Consider the following 23,238-nt stretch of genomic DNA (forward strand, 5'->3'; position numbering starts at 1 on the left):
AGAATCTTAACGACAGAAAAAGAAAGTCTGAGCACATTTCATCAGTTTTAGTGTCGTTACATTGGTTACTCGTGTCATTTAGAATTGACTTTAAAAAACTACAACAGATAGTCCCCTACTTATGAGATGTGAACTTATAACTTATTAAAGTTGTCCTCAAGTTCAAAATTAGCACTTAAGGATAATTTGCATGTCCGCCAAATGGTGGCAGCAGGAGTGGGAAGATCATTATATTAGCAAAAATAACTACTTCATGTACAATACTCGTAATTTGCTCAAAGCACATTAAAAACTACCAAAAAACATTGTTTATACAGTATGTCCAAATCAAGAGACGTCTGAAACTAAAACATTTCTCAACAGATGCCAATACGTGCTGGATTTATGAACAAAATGGACTTCCAAACAGACTGCTGGAATGGAACCTGTTTGTAAGTAGGAGATCAACTGTAATGGTTCACACAGCCTTAAATAATCTCACCCAGTCCGACATTTTGGACTCTCTGTCCGTTTACACTCCCAGTCATAACCTCAGATCTTCACATGAAGGTCTGCTTACAATTTCAAGAGCCAATCTGAAAAGAATTGGTGAGGTGGCCTTTTGCCGTTTCACACCTAAAATTTAAAATAATTTAGCAACAGAAATTCACCAGGCTAATTCTGCAGAACATTAAAAATAACGACAAAAACTCATTATTTTAAAATAGCTTTTTCATAGCTACATTTTAGTTGTATCCCTATTAGTCTATATGGACACTGGATTATAATTTTTCTCTGGGATGTGCAGTTCCATACTAATCTGTACTGTTCTCTGCTGTCTTCTCCATTTCTCTTGTGGTGACGATGTGCTCCACCATCTCCTGATCAAGATACCACACTGCCTCGTGTTTATAGATTGAATGGCGGGTGTCCCAGGTGTCCACATGGCCATCATCAAAATCTTCAAGTGAAGCATGTAAACCATGAGGACTGAATCAGGTAGGATGCCTAGAGGTGGCCGGGCAGTATTTTTGTCTTGGATCCCCTGCAGATTTTTTTTCTCTTCGGCCTAACTTTTTTTTTTTTGTCCTCTTTGCCATTCAACGTTACCTTTTTCTTTATTACATGCTGTATATTATTGCCGTATCTTGTTTATGTTTTATATTAACTTCCTTCTTATTTCATCTTGTAAAGCACTTTGAGCTGCATTGTTTGTATGAAAATGTGCTATGTAAATAAATGTTGCTGTTGGATCCAAAAGGTTGTTTCTCCATGAAAACTGTTCACCACATTCAGAACACCCATACGGCTTCTCCGCTGCGTGAATTTCAATGTGCATCAGAAGAGTATTTCTGTGCCAGATTTGATTACCACATTCAGAACAACAATTCAGCTTCTCTCAGGTTTAGTTCATCCAAATTTTCTTGGTGTGCTTACCATCAAAACAGGAGTGAACTTCACTCTTTAGTCAGGACAGTCTCATTGTACTGCTTAACTTCTGACTCTCGTAAGTTTACAACAAGGACTACAACCTGCATTGTTCCTAATAAGGCTTCTTTTTGCAGGTCATAAGGAGTTACTGTAATTTGTCAAGATGGGCCTGAACGTTTTTCTTTATCAGTCCTGTTCATCCTAGAACAGCAGGCACTTCTTCTGTTTTTATTTTTTTGTCCCACATTTCATTTGTCTTATCTCAGACTGCGTTTCTTGGTATTCTGTTTCTTTCTTGCCTCTCCAATTTTAGGACTGAGTAATCACTAGGAATTAATATTTCTGTAATCCAGGATTTCTTACATCTGGTCTTCAGGCCTCTATTTTTCAGTCAGTCAGTCAGTATTGCTGTGCTACAAGTGACCTGCACCTCCTTATTTTCCATTGTGCTGTCTGAGTTGTGGTCCCAGTCTCTTTCTGGTGCTGGTAAGTTGTACTTCTTGTAGAGTTTCCAGTGAATGAGCCACTTTGTGGTGTTGTGCAGTGTAAAATCATCAGCAATCAGTACCTCACATCCAGCAACAAGATGTGTGACTGTTTCTTTTGTGGCAGAAGTGACAATTATGGGTTATTTTTTTATTTTATCCTATTTATGATCAGAACCACTTTGTGTCCAAGCCACTGTTTTGTGCACCTATGATGAGGCATACACCTTTTGGTCTTAGCTCACCCCTCATAAGCCACACATGAGTAAGTTCTGTTTCCACATGAAGCTGTTGGAGGAGGGCAGTGTATTTACCACTTTACTTGGAGTTTCCCCAATTAGTTCTTTTTTGTTTTCATCAAACTTTTTGAATTCTTTCTTCTGCTGCTTAGCATGCTGTACTGAGCTCATCTGTGGACAAGGCGGGGGAGTTTCTGTCATTTTTTTCCCTCGTGTGAATTCTTTGATGTTTCTTAAGACAGCTTCTCTGTGAAAACTTTTTTCCACATTCAAAACAGCAATATGGCTTCTCTCCTGTGTGAATTCTTCGGTGCCTTTGTAGTTGGAAACTTCGTGAAAACGTTTTGCCACATTCTGAACAGTCATATGGCTTCCCTGTGTGAATTCTTTGGTGGCTATTAAGAAGGCTTTTCTGTGAAAACGTTTGGCCACATTCAGAACAGCAATACGGCTTCTCTACTGAGTGAGTTTTAACGTGCTTCTGAAGAAAACTACTACAAACAAATTGTTTCCCACATTCAGAGCAGCAATATGGTTTCTGTCCTGTGTGAATTACTTGATGGCGCTGAAAATTGCTTCTCTCTGAAAACTGTTTACCGCATTCAGAGCAGTCATATGGCTTCTCTCCCGAGTGAATTCTCTGGTGGCTCTTAAGATGGCTTCTCTGTGAAAACCTTTTGCCACATTCAGAGCAGCAATACGGCTTCTCTCCTGAGTGAGTTTTAATGTGTTTCTGAAGAAAACTACTGTAAAAGAATTGTTTACCACATACAGAACAGCAATATCGCTTCTCTCCTGTGTGAATTTTAACATGTGTCTGAAGATAACCAAGGCAAGAGAATCGTTTACCACATTCAGGGCAGCAATATGGCTTCTCTCCTGTGTGAAGTCTTTGGTGCCTTTGAAGTTGGAATCTCTGTGAAAACTTCTTGCCACATTCAGAACAGTCATATGGCTTCTCACCCGTGTGAATTTTTCGGTGCCTTTGAAGGTGGAATCTTCGTGAAAATTTTTTCCCACATTCAGAGCAGCAATACGGCTTCTCTCCCGAGTGAGTTTTAATGTGTATCTGAAATTTACTTCTGTAAGAGAATTGTTTTCCACATTCAGAGCAGGAATATGGCTTCTCTCCTGTGTGAATTCTTTGGTGGCACCAAAGATGGCTTCTGTCTGAAAACTGCTTGCCACATTCAGAACAGCAGTGAAGTTCGATTCCTGTATAAAGTTTAAAAGAAAAAAAAAGTTTAGTTTTTAACCCACCGCTTTCATACTGACATTATCTTACAACGCAAAATAAATATTGGTTTAATTTATGAACAAACTTTGATAAGCATAAGCAATCGTGAGACTTAAGTAGCAAGTGATTAGAGACTCAACTTGTTCATTATTTTCCATTTGTATTTCAACTACTCATCACATGAGCACAATTATAAGTTAAAATAGTAAATTAAATAGATCACATGTGACAGGCACAAACAACAAGACTATTGTTGATTTTTTGAACTACATTATAGAATAGCATAATCATTTTGTCATCATATTCTTAAAATATTATATATTGTTAATTATTGCAGATAGAAAATAATAATCATGACCCATTATTACACTGGAGAGTATCATGTCAAATATGTGAAATGAACTTTTATTAAACACAATGTGTCTTGATATTTATAAATAATTAGTCCAAAGCCACCCAACTCTATTTTTTTTTTTTAAATTTGATTTTAAAAAGAGGCAGAGGATAGTAAAGCAAAAACATTTTAATATACGATGAGAACTGAGTAAAACTTAAATGAATAAAACACGCAGGTCACTGAACAATCCCAGAGACCCACAGGACACCCGACCTGAAACAGCAAACTTGGACAGTTGTGGCCGAAATGCCAGATATACGTCTGTCTTCATAACACCTGCGTCGGGGCTTTTTTTGTGGTAAATGAATTTAAAAATGCATTTAATTGATTTAATTTCTTCAGCTAAAACAGGGGCCTCCAGAAAAGCAGCATCATTTTCTGAGAGTTTAGGTGAATTACTAAAAATAAAAACACAATCACTCCGAAGATGGGAGTCAGCAGAGGGGAAAGTTCAGGAAAAAAATATAAAATAAAATAAACCTTATTAGTTTCCAAGCAGTAGTTAGTGATATTATCTATATCTCTGTACTATCACTATATTTTTGCTCGACCTGAGACATGGAGGCTAACAAATCTCATCTGTGCAGTCTAAGAGCTCACATCTCGCTCAGTTTAGCACCAGAGAGACAGCAACGAGTGCACATGAAATTAATTCTCAACTCTGCACAAGATGGACATTTACCTTCTCTCTGATTAGTGGTATATTGAGCTTGTGGAGTGGATCCGAAAAACACGAGTGAATTTAAAAGATTACTCAGACGCTTCTCAAGATTGTCACTATTCCTGTATGCCGAGAGAGAATATCTGGAGGTATTAGCAATGGCCAGGCCTTGAATATGCTCTTTAATAGCCAGTCAGACACAAGACGGATCTCAAGCAGAGTCTTTGTTTAGTGTTATAAATTCTGCAAATTTATCAGAGGTTTGTTTAATGAAATCCGCATTAAAATGCTGACGAGGGGAGAAATAGCTGAAACGTAATGCAGCGGTGGTCAGACGACGAGGACAAGAATACAAATACATCAATCGAGTTTAGATTCATAATAAATCTGGCAAGCACCTGTGAAGAGGGAGGAATATGCGGATTAATCAGGGAAGGTGATTCATAGAGCAGGGAGTTAATAAAGGCATTTGCACCCGTACCGATGATTATTTGGAATTCAGACAAAGAAAGGATGAATATAATGTGTAATTCTATGGAGATGGGGCACAGACTGCAACACAGGTGAGTTTTCTTTGACCAATCTCCATCAACACAAAACAAAACCTGCCTCTGAAACACCTCCAGAATCAAGAACCTTCAGTGGCCCAGCATAATGAACTCGGCCTAAAACTCCATGTTATTTTACTAGTGGCTGAGGAGGACACTGCTAGACACTAACACGTGGAGGGAGCTCGATGAATGTATTTAACCAAAAGAAACGAATCTTGAAAACAGGCTGAATCAGCCAAACTCAAAGATAATAAATCAGCAACACCTGAGTGCTTGCAAGTAGAAGACACTGAGAGTAGACAGGAGAGACGACACAAAGAACAGCAATAAAAGAGACCTGTAAATGAAATACATTACAAGGTGCCACACGAGTTAACCCAGTAGCCACCAGAAATCATGTACAGTCATTGCCAAAATTATCGGCACCCCTGGAATTCTCTCAGACAATGCACCATTTCTCCCAGAAAACTGTTGCAATTCCAAATGTTTTGGTATCCACATGTTTATTTCCTTTATCTGCATTGGAACACCACAAAAAAACTGACATCATGTCACACAGAACTCCAAAAATGGGCTGGCCAAAATTATTGGCACCTTTTAAAATTGTGGGCAAATCGTTTTATTTCAAGCATATGATGTTCGTTTGAACTCACCTGTGCTGGCAATACAGCAATCACACCTGAAGCCAGTTAAAATGGAGACAAGTTGACTCAACCTTTGTGTTGTGTGTCCGAGTGGGCCACACTAAACATGGAGGACAGAAAGAAGAGCAGAGAATTGTCTGAGGACTTGAGAACAAAAACTGTGGAAAAATATCAACAATCTCAAGACTACAAGTCCATCTCCAGAGATCTTCATGTTCCATTGTCCACTGTGCACAACATAATGAAGAAGTTCACAACACATGGCGCTGTTGCTAATCTCCCTGGATGTGGTCGGAAGAGAAAAACTGATAAAAGACTGCAATGAAGGAGAGTCCAAATGGTGGATAAACAGCCCAATCAACTTCAAAACATATTCAAGCTGTTCTGCAGACTCAGGGTGCAACAGTGTCAGCTCGAACTATCCGTCGAGATCTGAACGAAATGAAACGCTATGGCAGGAGAGCCAGGAGGACCCCACTGCTGACACAGAAACATAAAAAAGCCAGACTGGAGTTTGCCAAGATGTACTTGAGGAAGCCAAAATCCTTCTGGTTGAACGTCTTGTGGACAGATGAGACCAAGGTAGAGCTTTTTGGTAAAGCTCATCATTCTACTGTTTACAGAAAACGGAATGAAGCCTACGAAGAAAAGAACACCACAGTACCAACAGTCAAACATGGTGGAGGTTCTAAGATGTTTTGAGGATGTGTTGCTGCCTCTGGCACTGGATGTCTTGACCGTATGTAAGGCATCATGAAATCTGAAGACTACCAAAAGATATTGGGGCACAATTTAGGGCCCAGTGTCAGAAAGCTGGGTGTGCGTCAGAGGTCATGGGTGTTCCAGCAGGACGATGACCCCAAACACACCTCTAAAAGCACCCAGAAAGCGCTGGAAAGTTCTGAAGTGGCCAGCAAGGAGTCCGGATCTAAATCTGATTGAACACTTATGGAGAGATCTCAAAATTGCTGTTGGGAGAAGGCGCCCTTCAAATCTGAGAGACCTTGAGCAGTTTGCAAAAGAAGAGTGGTCGGAAATTCCAGTTGAGAGGTGGAACCAGCTTGTTGATAGTTATAGGAAGTGCTGGATTTCAGTTATTTTTTCCCAAAGGGCGTGCAACCGAATATTAAGTTGAGGGTGCCAATAATTTTGTCCAGCCCAGTTTTGGAGTTGGGTGTGAACTGATGTCACATTTGGCCTTTTTCCTCGGTTTTGTGTTGCTCCAATGCACATAAAGGAAATAAACATGTGTTTACCAAAACATTTGTTATTGCAACAATTTTCTGGGAGAAATGGTGCATTTTCTGGGAAAATTCCAGGGGTGCCGGCCATGACTGTATAATGTAGACAGTAGTTCCACAATCCCACCCCTAAACCGTATATGCAAAAAACTAAACTGAGGTCTCTCAAATAAAAAACACAGGAGAAAAATCAACAGGGTCTGCTTATGAGTGGGCAAACCTGGAGAGAGCTCATTAAACAATCCCATCCTGACCCCAACATTCAAAATACAAGAGTCAATATGGTGATAAAATGAAAAAACAGATCTGAAGATAAATGACAGGCAAGCAAATAATAAACCATTGTGGGTCGAGAGTATATGGAGCATGAAAGGCTCGTGTCCTGACCCCTCAAAGCTGCAATGACTTTCTAATCACATGTGTAGGTACACACACATGAAAAAAAGGAAGAAGTAAGCGCCATTATGAATCAATATTCAGGAAAATGTCTAAGCAGTACTGGCATATCATACATAAAACAGTGAAAGTGGCCAAACACCAGTGACATGAAGGAGTTAAGGACACTGAGCGCCTGTTTAGGGTCAGTGAAATGCCGCTGCACCCCTGGGAAGGAAGTCTGAAGCTTTTTCAGACAAATCAGAAAAGCAGAAATGTATCAATTTGTGGAGCCTTTTGATCACCAGAGACGAGGTCTTGTGGGGTTGGTGTGGTGAGGACTGAATAACTGGGAGTAAAAGTAGACCTTCCATCTTTCAAAAGTTACATTTGAATGTTTGGGTGCATCTTTCAGAATAGTAACTCAGTCAGAACTGGACGTAGACATGTCACGTTGCCTGGCATGTATTCTATGTGCCCGGCCTGAAATTAGAAATGGTTGAAAACCAAAATAGCCATTATTTCTTCATAAAGCCAAACATTTTCCCACTCTTATTATATGGAACTCCAATAATTCTGATGTTGCCTCTCCTTGATCCATGTTATTGTCTGCAAAGTTTCTTATGGGGAGATTGGGTCTCAGCATAAAAGGAATGTATTCTCTGTGTCCTGCTGCTCCACTTGAGTACAGACCTGAATAAAAACTGGCAGGTGTTTCTGCTTTTCATTTCTAATTTCTACAATATCACTAAGAAGGTCAGATAACCTCCTCTCTTCTGATGCATTCAAAGTCAGACTTAGAACTTCATTTTGCTCCGATATAAAGGCCGTCAGTTGATTAACAGTGGAAACTGCTCCAGAGTTATCAGCCGCCATGACAGCGACGATCAAACTCATCTGGGCTTTCTTCACTGGCCTTGAATGCAAAGAACCAGGGTGTGTCTTCTGATGTGAACAATTCATGTGTCACACCAAAAAAGGTATGTTGATGCTCTGATGAGACATTTTTTTAGATTAATTGCAGGATAGTGTCATGGAGTACTCTTACAAAACAGCCATTATTCAATTGAGCATCGTGCAGACTCCTAAATGCAAAATGTATACAAAAATAGCTCATTTAAATCACTAAACCAATACTGAAGAATAAACAAAGTGAAGTATTAATGCACTGACCTACAGGAGCACCAGTAATCTAGGAGAAAAATTATAAGATGAGGAAACCCGGGATTAGAGCCATGACTCGTATTAGTGTCTGCTCTGAATGAGGAGTGGCAGGTGAAACCAGGACTGGTCAGCTTTATCACACACCGGTCTCACTTATAGAGCCCTTGTAATGGAAGGATTTTTCTCTGTAAAAAGCAAAGGTGAAATAAGGAGAGGAAGGGAATCAGGAGTGCAGATGGGCGTTGGTCACTCCAGCGCAAAGCCAGCTGCAAAGACTAATGTTTTGGGAAAAACAGCCGGGAATGTTCTAAAGATACAGCCAAGGCTATGTAAGGAGTTGTTTTTCACATGTAAGCATATTACTGTGTCTTCTAGTACCATGCACTTGCCTTAATCAGGGCCAAGTAGAAGAAAAACAATACCGTGTCCCGTGGAAGGGTGTGTACTGAAACTGATCACTTCTGTATACATTGCTTGCACGTAAGCCGCTTGGGGCAAGGACGCTCAATTAGTATATAAGGGAAGGTTCTGCCCTCAGTTTCTTTGGAAGCTCAACCGTGGGGAAAGGTGCACACTGCCTGGTACCTTTGAGTAGGCCAACGAGTTGATCCTCTGACGAGACTGACATGCGGGCTCCCTCAGTCTACTGGTCTAGGATGATGGCTCTGGGTCTTTTGATAAGCACAAGTTTGTGTCTTTTGATATATTACTGTAAGCATATACTTGTTTCTATAATCTATCGCTACTGCATTATACTGCATTATATGTATTTAAATGTTATAATTGAATAAGTAAATTTTATTGAAGTATCGGACCTCTTCTCTCTGATTTTTGCCCACTTATTCTAAAGAATCCCTTGAACCATTTTCCCAAAACAAAACAGCCCTTTATAATATTCATGGACATGCACTATGCCAACTGAAATTAAATGTGCTGCGTTTTACTGTGTATAAATTTAATACGAGTTCATGTATGCAAATGAAGTTGTATTTAATTACTCATTCTGTGGTTTTTAAATAATCAATTGCAGGCGTCTGTCACCTTTTTGATTAACTTCATTCACATCAGGAGATGTTCCTGCTGAAGTTACATGAAAGGCTTCATTCATTAACTTGACAGTTTCCCTTACTACTGCTATTCTCAAAAGACTGCTAGGGCTGTCATCATGACAAACACCAACAACCTCCTGTCCAGAGCTCCTTACTCTGGAGTTCTTGACATGATCAATTCAGACTCTATACCGCATAGATAATAATGTGTATACTGTAAATATAACGGCAAATATACTAAGAAGAAAATAATCAGGGGATAATAAAACTATGAGCCAAAGGGAGAAATGAAAATCAACCTGCAAATAATTCCTAAACAAAGAAATCAGAAAGATAACATTCTGTCTGAAAAAGCACAAACACTGGACTTCTTCTGCAATTTCAAATACTCCAGAAATGCCCAAGCCAACCTTAACAAAATCACCAATATGATGTCCTAATGATCACATGATCAAAGGAATACTAAGTAAGAGTACTATGGACACTACTTTATAGTCAAATGGAGGCACCCAAAAGAAAACAAATCAAAACCACTTATTTTTTTTTATTATCTTAGATGTAATTTTCTATAGTGGCTTGTTTGGGTTTGTTCATTGTATAAATGTTCCCTTTCTGTAAAGGATCACCCGAGAGTAGTTCAGTGGAGCAGCCATACTTGAAATGCATGTGCAGGTTTTGCAGTAAATCTTTACTAAACACAACTTGATACTCATAAAAATCAATAAATAACATTCTAACAAACCAAGACTTCTCAAGTGCGTATGTAAAAAAGTCAGATGAAAATCTAAACTCCACCTTTCAATGTCTTTCTCTTTCTCTTTCCACCAACTTGAACTCATAACACAAACAAGTGGACTGTCAATGTCAATGCTGAGCACGTCATTTAAACCTTTACAGTCCCATCAAGTCAGGTGTTCAACCAATGAGAGAAGATTGGAGGTGTGGCTTAGAGGCACTCAGACAAATAAAAGGGAAGCAATGTGGGTGCTGGCAAAGCTGTCTCTTCTTCATAAAGATCTGCTCGTAACAGACAAGAGGAGACCATCCATCAGACCATCAGGTCTGTTGGTTTAGCTAACAGCTAAGCTGTCCTAACATCACATCAAGATAACTCTTACAGATTGTCAAGAGGAGATACTAAGAAAGGGAGATAAGAATAAAGCTGGGACGTTATAAGAAAGGGTGATAAGCAAAGATGTTCTTTTAAATGCCTGTATTTGCTTTGCCAGCTTTGTTTTTATTTAGTTCTTTCAGTTTTTTTCAAATATTACTTGCCTTTTCATTCTGATTGCGTAGTTTCAAGTTTTGTTTATATTGTGTTGTTTATTAATTACCCAAATCTCTTTGTATTTTGGTGGTGAAACCCTAAGAGGTGAGGTCTCACCAATGTCAGTCCAAAAAGTTGGTCCTTCAGTTGTTTACTGACATTTGATGAGTGCTTTATTATAACTATTTAATTCAACAATCAATTTTGGGCCTGTGTCTGCTGAAGCAACCTGTTGAGTTTGGAATCAGGCTGCCTGGGTTGAGACCTATCTATAGATAGGCTAGTAAAGGTCCTAATTCCTCATTTATAAAGCGTGCATACACATAAAACTGGACTCAGAACGTGTGTATGCAACCTCCCATACAAACGTCAAGATTTACAAAAGAAACTTGACAGGGGAACAAACATATTTACAGTAACTCTGACCCATACATACACAACATTTCAGAGAAATTAGGAAATGATGACACCCTTGATCAAGGAGGAAAAGGCAGTCAAACCAGCTAAATGACAACTCTCAAGAATAATTTATTTCACCAAGCAGATATTATACTGTGTGTTGATGTGACAAACATGACACCTCAAAAGTTGGAGCTATGATGTACACACTGTATTTTAGTTCCTATTAAGAGAGCTAATGATACGTATTTGAACTAAAGAGATTCTACTTTGTCATCACTTTATATCTGCTAGTTGATGCCTCTTCTCAGGGAACTGGCCGACAGCCAACCTTCACTCCATTATGCCTGCTGTGCTGGAAGCCATTAACTGACTGCTGATGCACTACATCTTGTTTTTGTACAGTGAGGGTGCACACATATAACATGTTTCTGCCAACACAAAAAGTCAATCTGCAGCAGTGTCCAGCTCTCCTAATAGAACTGGAACACTTTACTGCACTCATATTACAAAAAGGGCACCTAGCAAGATTGAAGCTGCTTTTGTTAACCGTAAGCAGTGACATTCTATTAATCCACAAGTCATCCAAGATGTGGCTGACAAATGTCACGTCTCCATGGCCTCACTCTAACCAAGATTCATTTATTTTGAGACAAAGTAGCTTTGACAGACATGATGGTGCTTTACACGGTAAATTATGTGTTGGTGAAGTAACCTGCTGACCCCTCAGTGTTTCATGAGGCCTGAACTATTCATTATAACAGCAATCATGTCATTACATGTGCCAGGTGACAGTGGCTACCCGCTCAAACAGTTTTGTCTCACACCTTTCCTGGACCCCAGAGAACAGAGAGGTGCTGTAACTATATGTGTGATTTTTCACTCTCGGATGAAGAGCAAAGCCAGATATTCTTGAATGCAGGTGATGAGATCTCAACACATCAGGAGGAAGAGGCTCTATTTGCTAATGAAGTTCTGCAGCATCCTGACTGTATATGTAGGAGATGGACTAGCAGGCTCCATATGTGAATGTTTTCAGGGTGGCAATTAAAGTAGTGTTCACATATACATATTTAAAAAGTTATTATGATTTACAAAAAGTAGATTTTGTAGTAATGTGCATACATCTGGTTTATAAATCTTTTTTTTTTTCTGGACATACACATTTTCCTTTTTTTCTTATTGTGCGCATATTTTCAATTCCATGCAAAGTTTTATAAATGTCACCCTTTGGTCTGGTGTGTGGGCCTTTTGAATGCCTGAATCCCCATGTCACCATGTGTGTGTCCCCATTTCACAGTGGTTTGGAGGTAAAAGATCACTGCACACCACTGCTTTTATCTCATGGTAGAATCAAGAGTTTTTGGGCTTTTTTGCTTCTGCAGGACCAGGGGCCTCATGTATAAATGGTGCGTATGCACAAAAATGTTGTGTACTGTATGCTCGTTTCCAAGCTCACATCGCGATGTATAAAAACTAAATTTGGCGTAAAACCACACACATTTTCTCGCTAGCTCAATCCCTGGCGTACCCAAGTTCTCTGCTCCGTTTTGCAAACTGGCGGCACCCAGAGTCAACGCAGTGCTACTGGTCCTGCATGGTTACCCCATAGTTTTTAGATTTACATCCCTGACGTGGCTTTATGAACTACACTGAAATTAACCGCATATTGTTTATTAGTTTAATGCATCTCATTGTAATCAACCCGTAACCATATAATGGTGCACTGAATGGCCAAACTATTCTAAATACCATCACTGCTTTAGTGTTGTCATTCCCAGTGCACCACTGAGTATTTAACCTGACTGTGGAATCAAAGCTGATCGGATTATCGGTATACAACATCTTGTCGTTGTCTCAGCTATGCGCGCAATCTATTTGAACTGTTCCCCATACGGCAAATGCTTCAGAGCCTTTCCTGTACGGACCTTGTGGTTCAGAAACAGTTTCAGTTTCATCCCAAGTGCTCTAAATGCACTCAATCAGTCCATCAAGTGCTCCTTATTGAACTGTTTTGTACTTAGAAGTACAATCACCTCACTGTAAACTTGCACTACAGTTATAATATCTCACAACCCGAGACACTTTATAAAGCGCGTATTTACATATGACGACTACTGGCTTCCAAGTTGATGTAGATTTCCAAGCGCTATCTTCTTGGAGCTCTTGATATCATTTTTAAGATGAAATGCAGTAAAGCATGTTTATTACATTATACAGATCAATTTTAAACTTCACTGAAATAATTTAAATTGTTAATAATTAAAAATATGAGGACACAGTGGCACAGCGCTAGCGACGAGCTGCCGCCCCATTCAGGGATCGTTCCTGCCTCGCGCTGTATACTTTCTGGGATTGGCTCAACACTGAATGGATAGATGGAGAGAATAATTACACATGTACTACAAAGATATTTCAATGTTTCATAAAAGTTTTGAAGAATCGACATTCTAAGCTTACGTATGGCTTGGCATCAATTACAGAGCTGACTGTGTGGCGATTGGTTACTTGGAGAAAGAAAAGGAAGGACAGGAATTGGGGGTTAGTACGTTTGAGAGAGACAGTACTGCTGCAGTAAATTATTTCACCGAAGGTTGCGCACGGTGCAGCAAACATCTTCCGGGAGGCAGGAACACTCTCTAGACAGGGCACCAGCTCATCACTATCACTACGCCAGCCACCGTGTTCCCATGTTTAATAACATGCTTTAATTCATCAATATCATCATGAAAATGATATCAAGTATACCTCTTAATAGTTAAGTTGTTCAGAAAGCTGTAATATCATGAACGTAATGCATTCTGTGTCCTGTCGGTGGAAGAGAAAGCCCGTTTAAGAAGCACGTAGTGATTCACACACAGAGCACAAAAAAAAGAACACATAGAAAGAAGCATTTCATGTGCCAATTTAGTCACAATGAGTTCAGAGAAACTAGTAAATGAAACGATTTTAAGATAAAGTTTATAATAATTTGATGACAAAATAAAGTACATGACTAAAGTGGAAATTTCGAGATTAAAGTTGACATTTGGACATTTTTTCTTCCCGTGTCCCTATTGTGTTTTTCTTTTCTCTATTGTTATAATACATTTCCTATAATATGAAGGTTAATGTCACTGTAAAACACTTTTAAAGGATTCATTCACATGTACTGGCTAAGCTTGGCACACAGGGGCTAGTCTGCCTGCATTTAGAAAACCATTACTTTAGCAGTTTGGAGACTGAACAAACTGCAGTGTAAGCATTGTGCTATTATTATTTTGGAGGTGGGGTTGAGTCTTTACTGTCCTTGTTTGGAGACCAGAGAGGACCAGCACGTGGAGAAGACCGCATATAAGGCTTGGACTGCTGCCAAGACATTTTGAAGCTGACGGCCGGATGATGTTGCCTTCATCCATCCCGAAAATCCTTTCAGCGTAGTGATGAAAAATGGCAGACTGTATACCTTGTCAGAGACGGCTGGGGAGGCGACCTGGCCGGGACGCCCAGGAGGACCGGAGGAGGGCTTGCGCCTTCCCCAGACTATGTGGGGGCAACCTCCCTGGTTGCTTTTGGGACCACGGGTAGGGAGCTTGGAAGCTCAACCCTGTAGGGGCCCGTGGTTGCCGCCAGGGGGCGCCCTGCTGCCTTCGGAGCCCTGGACCTCAGCACCCCGGATGTGCTTGGGGTAGGGAGAAGACTGGGGACACCCGGACTGCTTCCAGGTGCACAGCCGGCACTTTCACCACACAGGAGAGTGTTGGGAAACACCTGGAGCCCATCCTGGCTTGCATAAAAGGGGCCGCCTCCCTCCATTCGATGGCTGGAGTCGGGTGGAAGAAGGACAAAGTCTTGGAGGAGAAGAGTGGAGGCAGACCAGAGAGAAAGGCACTGGACTGTGAGGCCTGGACTAAAGGGGTGATTGGTGCTGCGGCACTGGGTTTTGTGCACTCTGTTGTATAGGAATAGTGAAAATAAACGTGTGTGTGGTGAAACCAGCATGTCTACCTGTGTCCAGGCTGTACCCCACAAAATCAAGATCCGACCTGGTGTTGTCTGCTATAAGCTTCCTTCATCTGTTATACCGTGTAAACCGTCATTAAAGAAAGCCAAGTATAAATTTTCTTATGTGATTCTTTTTACCGCCGTAATCACGATGGGAGGGATATCGCCTTTTAATATCATATCTCTATATTTTCAGTTACTTAAAATGCTGCAATTTAAAAGAACTTATTCCAACAAGGGAGCTATTGCTTCTAAAAGAAATGCTATATCCTAAAACACTTACATATGAAACCCAGACAGTGGGTTACGACTCGCATTTTCACGGTGACTTTGATATCTGACCTCTTCTTTATTTCGGACACTTTGCGATTTTCTGAATGTGAACTTTCTAATTTCTCCGCCACTCGATCAACTTCCTTTAGTTGTTTATACCACTGTTTAAATAAACAATTAGTATGTTTTTCTTTGTTTTTCCACTTGGTAATCGCTGAAATTCTTCTATTTCCTCCCGTGCTTTTGCCATTGCCTTTTTACAGAACGCTGAGCTTAAGACTATTTATATATTCAAAGAGGTGTAATTCTAGGAGGAGTTTGGGAGTGGCAGTAGGAGCATGAACGTGCGTTACTTGTCACGCTGACCGGGATTTATGTAGCGGAAGAATATGGAAGTTGGCGAATGAATCTGGATTTGTTTTGTATGTAAGCACATTTCCGCTTTTGTCCATGTCAATTCTACGCACAGAGTTATGCATGAAGCCCCAGGACAGGATGCCATCTTTAATGTACCACTGAATTGAAAATAGTTACAAAGAAATCTGATAGATGTTATGATAGTGAAAGATTGAGAGAAGTTTGGCAATGAAAAAGATAATCAGCTGAAAAAAAAAAAATCTACAAGAGAAAGGCTTAAACAGAAGAAAACTGGTGTTCCAGACTGGCCAATCAGAATGAAGAGCATATGATTTATTGGCTTAATCTGAAATCAACTGATCATTGAAGGAATCCCTGAGACATCAAAAAACTGAAAACTTTGAAAACGATGAATGACAGGAAATTGAACCCTGAGTAGCAGCTGCAGGAAATGTTTGGTGGAGGTCATTGCAGCTAAAGGAGGATCAGAAAGTTTCTAAAGACAGGGGGTCACAAACTGGACTGTTCCCATGTTTAAACAATGTACTCAGGAATGACAAGGGTCTCATTGTTTGTTATTAGTTTAAGACGAATATGTTTGTTTTAGGGACTTAATTGAAGATCAGACCACATAATTATGAGGGAATTATTGCAGAAATAAAAGGAATTCCAAAGGGTTCACAAACTTTTTTTTTTTTTTTTAATCACCAAAGACAGGATTAGTGTGTTTGCATAATGTAACAAACAATAACTGAAGTGCAGATTCCTTCTTCTTTCAACTGCTCCTATTAGGGGTTGCCACAGCAGATCACCTTCTTCCATATCTTCCTGTCCTCTGCATCTTGTTAACACCCATCACCTGCATGTTCTCTCTCACCACATCCATAAAACTCCTCTTAGGCCTTCCTCTTTTCCGGCATCACTATTCTTAACATCCTTTTACCAATATACTCAGCATTGCTCCTCTGCACATGTCCAAACCAACGCAATCTCGTCTCTCTGACTTTGTCTCCCAACCATCCAACTTGAGCTGACCCTCTAATGTCCTCATTTCTAATCCTATCCATCCTTGTCACACCCAATGCCAATCTTAGCATCTTTAACTCTGTCACCTCCCGCTCTGTCTCCTGTGCCACTGTCTCCAACCCACATAACATAGCTGGTCTCACTGCCATCCTGTAGACCTTCCCTTTCACTCTTGCTGATATCCGTCTGTCACAAATCACTCCTGACACTCTTCTCCACCCAGCCTGCACTCTCTTTTTCACCTCTCTTCCACAATCCCCATTAATCTGTACTGCTGATACCAAGTATTTAAACTCACCCACCTTCGCCAACTCTACTCCCTGCATCCTCACCATTCCACTGACCTCCCTCTCATTCACACACATGTATTCTGTTTGTTCCTACTGACCTTCATTCCTCTCCCCTCATACCTCCACCTCTCCAGGGTCTCCTCAACCTGCACCCTACTATCGCTACAGATCACAATGTCATCAGCAAACATCACAGTCCACGGGGACTCCTGTCTAATCTCATCTGTCAACCTGTCCATCACCATTGCAAGTAAAGGGCTCAGAGCCACTCCCTGATGTAATCCCACCTCCACCTTGAATGCATCCGTCACTCCTACCACAGACCTCACCACTGTCACACTTCCCTCGCACATATCCTGTACAACTCTTACATACTTCTCTGCCACTCCCGATTTCCTCATACAATACCACAACTCCTCTCGATGCACCATATCCTATGCATTCTCCAGGTCCACAAAGACGCAATGCATCTCATTCTGGCCTTCTCTAAACTTCTTCATCAACACCCTCAGAGCAAACATTGCATCTGTGGTGCCCTTTCTTGGCATGAAACCATACTGCTACTCACTAATCATCACATCACATCTTAAATTACCTTCCACTACTCTCTCCCATAACTTCATGCCGAGGCTCATCAATTGTATTCCCCTGTAGATTCTACAGTCCTGCACATCCCCCTTATTCTTAAATATCGGCACCAGTACACTTCTTCTCCACTCCTCAAGCATCCTCTCACTTTCCAAGATTCCATTAAACAATCTGGTTAAAAACTCCACTGCCATCTCTCCTGAACACCTCCATGCTTCCATAGGTATGTAATCTAGGCCAACAGCCTTTCCATTTTTCATCTTCTTCATAGCTGTCCTTACTTCTTCCTTGCTAATCCATTGCACTTTCTGATTCACTATCTCCACATCATCCAACCTCTTCTCTCTCTTATTCTCTTCATTCATCAGCCTCTCAAAGTACTCTTTCCATCTGCTCAACACACACTCCTCGCTTGAGAGTACGTTTCCATCTTTATCACCCTAACCTGCTGCACATCTTTCCCAGCTCGGTCCCTCTGTCTAGCCAATCAGAACAGGTCCTATTCTCCCTCCTTAGTGTCCAACCTCTCATACAACTCATCATACGCCTTTTCTTTGGCCTTCAACACCTCTCTCTTCACCTTGCAACTTATCTCATTGTACTCTTGTCTACTTTCTGCATCTCTCCAACTATCCCACTTCTTTGCCATCCTCTTCCTCTGTATACTCTCCTGTATTTCCTCATTCCACCACCAGGTTTCCTTTTCTTCCTTCCTCTTTCCAGATGTCACGCCAAGCACCTTTCTTGCTGTCACCATTACTACATCTGCTGTAGTTTCCCAGCTGTTTGGTAACTCTTCACTACCACCCAGTGCCTGTCTGGACTCCTCCCTAAACTCAACCTTGTAGTCTTCCTTTTTCAACTTCCACCATTTGATCCTTGGCTCTGCCCTCACTCTCTTCCTCTTCTTGATCTCCAACGTCATCCTACAGACCACCATCCTATGCTGCTTACCTACACTTTCCCCAATCACCTTCAGATTGACTCTTCTGCATAGGACATAATCTACCTGGGTGCATCTTCCTCCACTCGTGTACGTCACCCGATGTTCCTCCCTCTTCTTAAAATATGTATTCACCACAGTCATGTCAATCCTTTTGGCAAAATCCACTATCATCTGATCTTCTTCATTCCTCTCCTTGACCCATCACCTCCTCGTCTCCTATGTTCCCTTCACAAACATGTCTATTGAAATCCACTCCAATCACCAATTTCTGTCCCTTGGGTACACTGTTCATCACTTCTTCCAACTCACTCCAGAAATCTTCTTTCTCTTCCATCACACACCCAACTTGTGGGGCATATGCACTAACAACATTCATCATCACACCTCCAATATCCAATTTCATAATCATCACTCTGTCTGACACTCTTTTCACCTCCAAAACAATTTTGACATACTGCTCCATCAGAATAACCCCCTAACCCATTTCTCCTCCCATCCACACCATGATAGAACAAGATGAAGTGCAGAATCCTAAACCTTGTAAAGTGTAGTGAAAATGCTGTGTTTAATATAGTTTGAACATTTGTGTGAATTTCTAGCACAAGACAGCAATTTCGGGCCCATAACCCTGACCCTAAAACGTACACCGATTGTTAATTTTCACTTACTTGTTTCAGATGACGTCTTAGGTGGTGGTTGACCTTCCTCAGTTCTAGAAGACAAAACGTCGTCAAACTCCTTTGTGTCAGATTGTAGTAATTCATATTGTACACTGACAGAAGACTCTGGAGATAAACAGTGTCTGCTATGAGAAGAGACTAACCCGGTCACTGCTCCATCTTGATGTCCATAATGAAGGTCATCTTCCTTGACACTCTTTATACTCCTATAGTTGTGTATCTCAGTGCTGACACACTCCTCTTTATCTTCCTCTTTAATACTAACTAACCCCAGTTCATGGTCCTCTTCCTTAATGTCCAGACTATCCTGTATGGGGTGGACACTCTCCCATTCACAGTCTTCCTCCTTAACATTTATGATCCTTAATTCTATGATATTCAGATCAGCTTCACACGTCTCCTCTTTCTTAGCCATTTAAACGTTACAGTAAATGGCAGGTTTTTCTCTCTCTGTGAAAAAAAAAACAGGAATTAATTCCACTAAAACTGCATCATTCAGATCTAAGGACATATGATTTTTATAACATCCTGTTAATTAAAGCTGATGTCAAGTCAGGCAGTTCACAGCAATCACACAGTAACTCCTCACTTCTCATGTCACATTAGGTGTAAAATGAGTTTGGGAATGAAATGATGGTCCAACAGGCTAGAAGAAGAAGAAGAAGAAGGAGGAGGCCATCTTGCACAGTTGTGTGTCAACAGTATTCAGTACTTTGATTGAACATTCAAAGCTGTTAGGGTTTCAGAATTATTGTTATCAGTTAATTTTAACTCTTAAACCGCTGAAACAGGCTATATAGTCGGTTCCCAATGCAATTTGCCAGCACACTGGAGTCGAGTATATTCGGCAAAGTACATTCATTGAACGCAGCAGCAGGCTAAAGTCAGTTTCCAGTGCAATTTAGAAGCACGCCGGAACCGAGTATATTTGGCGACATAAACTCATTGAATGCTGCAACCAGCTATAGTCGTGTCGCAGTGCAATTTGTCAGCATGCGGGGGCCGAGCACATTTGGCATCGTACATTCAATGAACGCCACAACCGACTATAGTTGCTTCACAGAGCAATTTGCCAGCACGCCAGAGCTGATCAGTCAGTGCTGTACATTCGTTAAGCAGCCGGCCCAGTCTGATCTCACTCAAAGCAGCCACTTTCAGTCATTGCCACGTTGCACTGCTTACACAAAATGTGCTTCACTGGTGCCTCCTTTTCAATTGTCTGTTGCTGCACTCTCTCACATACTTTATATCGCAGTGTGTACTGTAGAAAGACAAGTCACCCGTCTGACATCATGCCATGCCACTGCCACCAAGTTTTGTGCCCGCATGAAAACCGTATTGTCACCTCTTTTCATCTTCAGCCTGTTAAGGTCTTTGTCTCCTGTTCACCCTCACTGTGCCACAAGCTCCAATTTCCCAGCTCTGTAGCTCCACGAACAATTCTGGGCATGTATAAAAATTGTCCAAATGTACACAACATGACTCAAATGTTCATAGCCCTGCAGCAGCTCCAGCACAACCTGACTTGTCAAGGCACAGTTGTCTCTTTGAGAAGAAATACTTTCCTGTATATGTAAATATATTCAGGCAGAAACCAGTGTTTGCTTCTGCCAGTACAAAATCCATTATGCCATACTTTGTGGGCTTGTCTGGCATATGCTGGCATCCCTTGTATTTTATCATAGATTCCTGCACAGACAAATCACGGCCAGGCTGATCAAATTGTTTATATGTTGGTTCCACAATGTCAAGCAGGGGCTGAACTTTATACATGGGGTTATAGCCTGGCTCACCCCTTGGGATTTGCTTCTGGTTATTACACAAGTGAATTAAACTTTGCAGCAGCACGTACCTATCATCACGCAGTATAATCTGTCCAAAGCCACCAGGGGACAAAGCACACTTGGACCTATGCTCCCTGAAATTATATTGCCAGTCTAGTCCCATCTCTATTTGTAAGACCACAACGCCCTTCATCTTGTCTTTTGTTGTGGGTTTCCACTTGATAAACAAGAATGCAGTGCAAGCGCAGCCCGCGATTCAAAAAATTGCTCTGCATACCCGTTTGTCTCGTCTGACAGTAGTGGAAAGGCAGCATCAGGAGAGAGCAGCCCGAGGTAGTCCTGCGGCCGGTAATCTGCCATGTCCAACAGCAAGCCATGCTGTCTTGTGAAGCCCGGTAGCCAGCTTGGCACCCACGGATCAATGTCTGGGTATTCCTCCCACATGAACCTTGCCGTAGGTGCATTGGCTGCGTGAATGCGCTCAGCCGTCGTGGCATTGGCTGGTGTCCTATCAGCTGATGCCGGCTCCTCACTCTCTTGCTCGATCTCCTGATCACTGTCAACAAAGTCAGATTCTGAGAGTCCGACTCAGCAATAATGCGCAAAACATTGTCTGCCGAGTATTTTCATTTCACTCCCTCGTGTAGTAGAGTAGAGTAGATGCCATCTAGCCTTGGTTTACATTTCGCCACTCATGCACATGCAAGGATTAGTTGCAGAGTCAATGACTTTCACATTCCTCCAAGCACAGAGGGAATGCCCGTGATGTGACAGCGAGTTTTGTCGCCATTAACAGCCGATCGTCGACCTCTAACCCCAGATGTCGACAAAAGTCAGCATCCGCCCTAAAAGAGTTAACGAAGGTTTATATAAGTTAGGCCTCATGATTATGTTAAGAAATAGGGGCAAATGGAGGAACTTAAAATTGCTGGTCAACTTTTCCCAACCTTGCAAAATCCCAAACCATTATTTAAGTCAGAGCCATCATTTACATAATCTTAGCGAGATGGAGGCAGTTGGCGGTGTGTCCCTGTAAAGATGGCCGCCTAATGTAAGACACCTAATGTCTGACTTCAACTGACCTGCCGCTCACTAAGAAATTTAAACAGATTTGATTTTGTTTTTAGTCTTAGGGGCAGACTGTGTGTGCAGGACAGCCGACAACCAATGAAGTTTTCCCTGAAGTAGAAGACTTAGAGTTGGTGTTGAGATCCGATATGGTGTTCCACAAGGCTCTATCCTGGGTCCGCTGCTCTTCTCAATCTACATGCTTCCGTTAGGTCAGATTATCTCAGGGCACAACGTGAGCTACCACAGCTATGCTGATGACACACATCTGAACTTATCAATAGCACCTGATGACCCCGATTCTCTTGATTCACTAACACAATGTCTGACTTGTATCTCAGAATGGATGAATAGTAATTTTCTCAAGTTAAATAAAGAGAAAACTGAAATCTTAGTGATTGGCAATAATGGATACAATGAGGCTATTAGAAATAAACTGGATACGTTAGGATTAAAAGTCAAGACGGAGGTAAAAAGATTAAGGGTGATTGTTGACTGTAATCTGAATTTTAAATCGCATATTAATCAGACCACTAGGACAGTATTTTTTCACTTAAGAAACATAAGTAAAGTTAGACCTCTTATATCACTGAAATATGCTGAGAAATTAGTTCACACTTTTGTTTTCAGACTAGACTAGATTACTGTAACGCACTCCTCTCAGGACTACCCAAAAAAGACATAAATCATTTGCAACGAGTGCAGAATGCAGCTGCTAGAATCCTAACTAGGAAAAGAAAATCCGAACACATTTCTCCAGTTTTGATGTCACTACACTGGTTACCTGTGTCATTCAGGATTGACTTTAAAATTCTGCTTATGGTTTATAAAGCCTTAAATAATCTCGCTCCATCTTATATATCGGAATGTCTGACACCTTATATTCCAAATCGTAACTTCAGATCCTCAAATGAGTGTCTCCTTAGAATTCCAAGAACAAAACTTAAAAGAAGTGGTGAGGCGGGTGGCCTTCTGCTGTTATGCACCGAAAATCTGGAATAGCCTGCCAATAGGAATTCGCCAGGCTGATACAGTAGAGCACTTTAAAACACTGCTGACAACACATTACTTTAACATGGCCTTCTCATAACTTCACTTTAATTTAATCCTGATACTCTGTATG

General features: G+C 41.0%; 1 protein-coding gene across 2 annotated transcripts in view; it reads right to left on the minus strand.

The window, feature by feature from the left end:
• Positions 1–1,153: 1,153 nt before the first annotated feature.
• Positions 1,154–23,238, minus strand: part of LOC120539095 (zinc finger protein OZF-like) — a 33,778-nt gene continuing 11,693 nt past the window's right edge. Inside the window, exons 2-4 of one of the 2 annotated variants that reach the window (XM_039768848.1) lie at positions 19,252–19,713; positions 2,475–3,349; positions 1,154–2,390 (exon numbers count right to left, since the gene is read on the minus strand). In XM_039768848.1, the coding sequence (XP_039624782.1) occupies positions 2,283–2,390; positions 2,475–3,349; positions 19,252–19,678 (1,410 nt within the window). In that variant the 5' untranslated portion in view covers positions 19,679–19,713 and the 3' untranslated portion in view covers positions 1,154–2,282. Of the gene's footprint in view, positions 3,350–19,251; positions 19,714–23,238 lie in introns of both variants that reach the window. The other variant, XM_039768847.1, reaches the window with a different exon arrangement.

This window comes from Polypterus senegalus, chromosome 11 (genome assembly GCF_016835505.1).
Source record: "Polypterus senegalus isolate Bchr_013 chromosome 11, ASM1683550v1, whole genome shotgun sequence".
NCBI lineage: Eukaryota > Metazoa > Chordata > Cladistia > Polypteriformes > Polypteridae > Polypterus > Polypterus senegalus.